The sequence below is a fragment of the Micromys minutus genome (genome assembly GCF_963924665.1).
Source record: "Micromys minutus genome assembly, chromosome: 3".
NCBI classification, from domain to species: Eukaryota; Metazoa; Chordata; class Mammalia; order Rodentia; family Muridae; genus Micromys; species Micromys minutus.
Window position 1 is genome coordinate 59029226 of NC_137972.1, and position 2209 is coordinate 59031434.

The 2209-nt window shown below is 48.3% G+C and overlaps 1 protein-coding gene across 1 annotated transcript; it reads left to right on the forward strand.

The window, feature by feature from the left end:
- Window positions 1-624: 624 nt before the first annotated feature.
- Window positions 625-1928, forward strand: LOC308419012 (muscleblind-like protein 2). The gene is given in 2 exon segments (XM_080914553.1): window positions 625-792; window positions 794-1928. Coding segments are annotated over 2 exon segments (1125 nt in total). The 5' UTR covers window positions 625-678; the 3' UTR covers window positions 1805-1928.
- The last annotated feature ends 281 nt before the right edge of the window (window positions 1929-2209 follow it).

Below are 2209 nucleotides of genomic sequence, written 5' to 3' on the forward strand. Positions count from 1 at the left end.
AGCCAGGGGGAAGGAAGGGCTGCAGCTCACAGCAACAGAGTTTAGACTGTCTTTGCTTCATCATCTGAAGGTAAAATTTTCCAGCCACGGCCGGCGGCTCGCAGAGTACAATAAACAGGGACAGAGAACTATTTGCATGGACCCCCCTTCCTCATGATGCGGTGGAGAAGCCGCGGCCACTCGGTCCTGTCAGATGTTCTTGGGGTTACTGTACTTGGGGAAGCCGAGCAGAGCTAAGCAAGAATTTAAAAAGGACGAAGGAAGGAAACCGCCATCCTGCTCAAATACACAGATCTAAGAGGGTTGTTTCTCCACATCCTCCAAAGCGTGAGCATCAGAACTGATATTTTCCCAAAGAGTGCCATTGTATTGAAGTCACTTTATTAAGAAGGGGTGTATCTGCAAAGCAGTCAAGAACTAGAACCCTGGAAGCCAGAGATGACAGTGAGCACGTGCTGCTTGTGGTTCACTGTCTTCCAGTGGGGCCTATCGATCGGTGACTGACTTCCTGCTTGCTGATACATCCCCTCCCCGTGTCCTGGATTGGACTGCATCAAGGAATTCATTGCGGACATTCAGACTTACATGTTGGAGTTTTCACAGCAATTTTGAGATCATTGGACTTGGATTGATTTCACCATTTAACAGAAAGGAACAGAGCCCAAAGTTGTTTTCATCATGGCCTTGAACGTTGCCCCCGTGAGAGACACAAAGTGGCTGACTCTGGAAGTCTGTAGACAGTACCAGAGAGGAACGTGCTCACGCTCAGATGAAGAATGCAAATTTGCTCACCCCCCCCCCCAAAAGTTGCCAGGTGGAAAATGGAAGAGTAATTGCCTGCTTTGATTCCCTCAAGGGCCGCTGTTCAAGAGAGAACTGTAAATATCTTCATCCTCCAACACACTTAAAAACTCAGCTAGAAATTAATGGGAGGAACAATTTGATCCAGCAAAAAACTGCAGCAGCAATGCTTGCCCAGCAGATGCAATTTATGTTTCCAGGAACGCCGCTCCATCCTGTGCCCACTTTTCCTGTAGGTCCCACCATAGGAACAAATGCGGCTATTAGCTTTGCTCCTTACTTAGCGCCTGTTACCCCTGGAGTTGGCTTAGTCCCAACAGAGGTTCTACCCACTACACCTGTCATTGTTCCCGGAAGTCCACCGGTCACTGTCCCGGGCTCAACTGCAACTCAGAAACTTCTCAGGACTAATAAACTGGAGGTATGCAGGGAGTTCCAGCGAGGAAACTGTGCCCGGGGAGAGACAGAATGCCGCTTTCCACACCTGGCAGACAGCACCATGATCGACACAAACAACAACACCGTAACCGTTTGTATGGATTACATAAAGGGGCGTTGCATAAGGGAGAAATGCAAATATTTTCACCCTCCTGCACACTTGCAGGCCAAAATCAAAGCGGCGCAGCACCAAGCCAACCAGGCCGCGGTGGCCGCCCAGGCAGCCGCGGCCGCGGCCACAGTCATGACTCAGTCGACTGCCAAAGCACTGAAGCGACCTCTCGAAACAACTGTAGACCTGGCCTTCCCTCCTGGTGCTCTCCACCCTTTACCAAAGAGACAAGCACTTGAAAAAAGCAACGGAGCCAGTACGGTCTTCAACCCCAGCGTCTTGCACTACCAGCAGGCTCTGAGCAGTACCCAGCTGCAGCAGCACACGGCGTTCATTCCCACAGTACCCATGATGCACAGCGCTACGTCCGCCACTGTCTCTGCAGCAACAACTCCTGCAACAAGTGTCCCCTTCGCAGCAACAGCCACAGCCAATCAGATAATTCTGAAATAATCAACAGAAAGGGAATGGAATGCCAAGAATCTGCATTGAGAATAACTAAACATTGTTACTGTACATACTATCCCGTTTCCTCCTCAATAGAATTGTCACAAACTGCATGCTAAATTTAGTTCTTCCGGACAGACCACAACCCTAAGGCTAGTTCTGCTATGTCATATATGAGTATTAAATATGGTATGCTTAGTATATTCCAGCCTAAGATAGTTAACTACCTGAGACCAACTGCAATGTTCAAAGACATACAGGATGAAGTTTTCTTTCACAGGGTTCTGAGCGTAGTCTCCACCCCAGAAATATTGTCTTATATCCATAACATAAGCTGATGCAGACAGCCCAGCCCAGTATACTCATTTCGACTCAGAATATTTCAAATTTAGCAATAAACAGTTAGCTTTA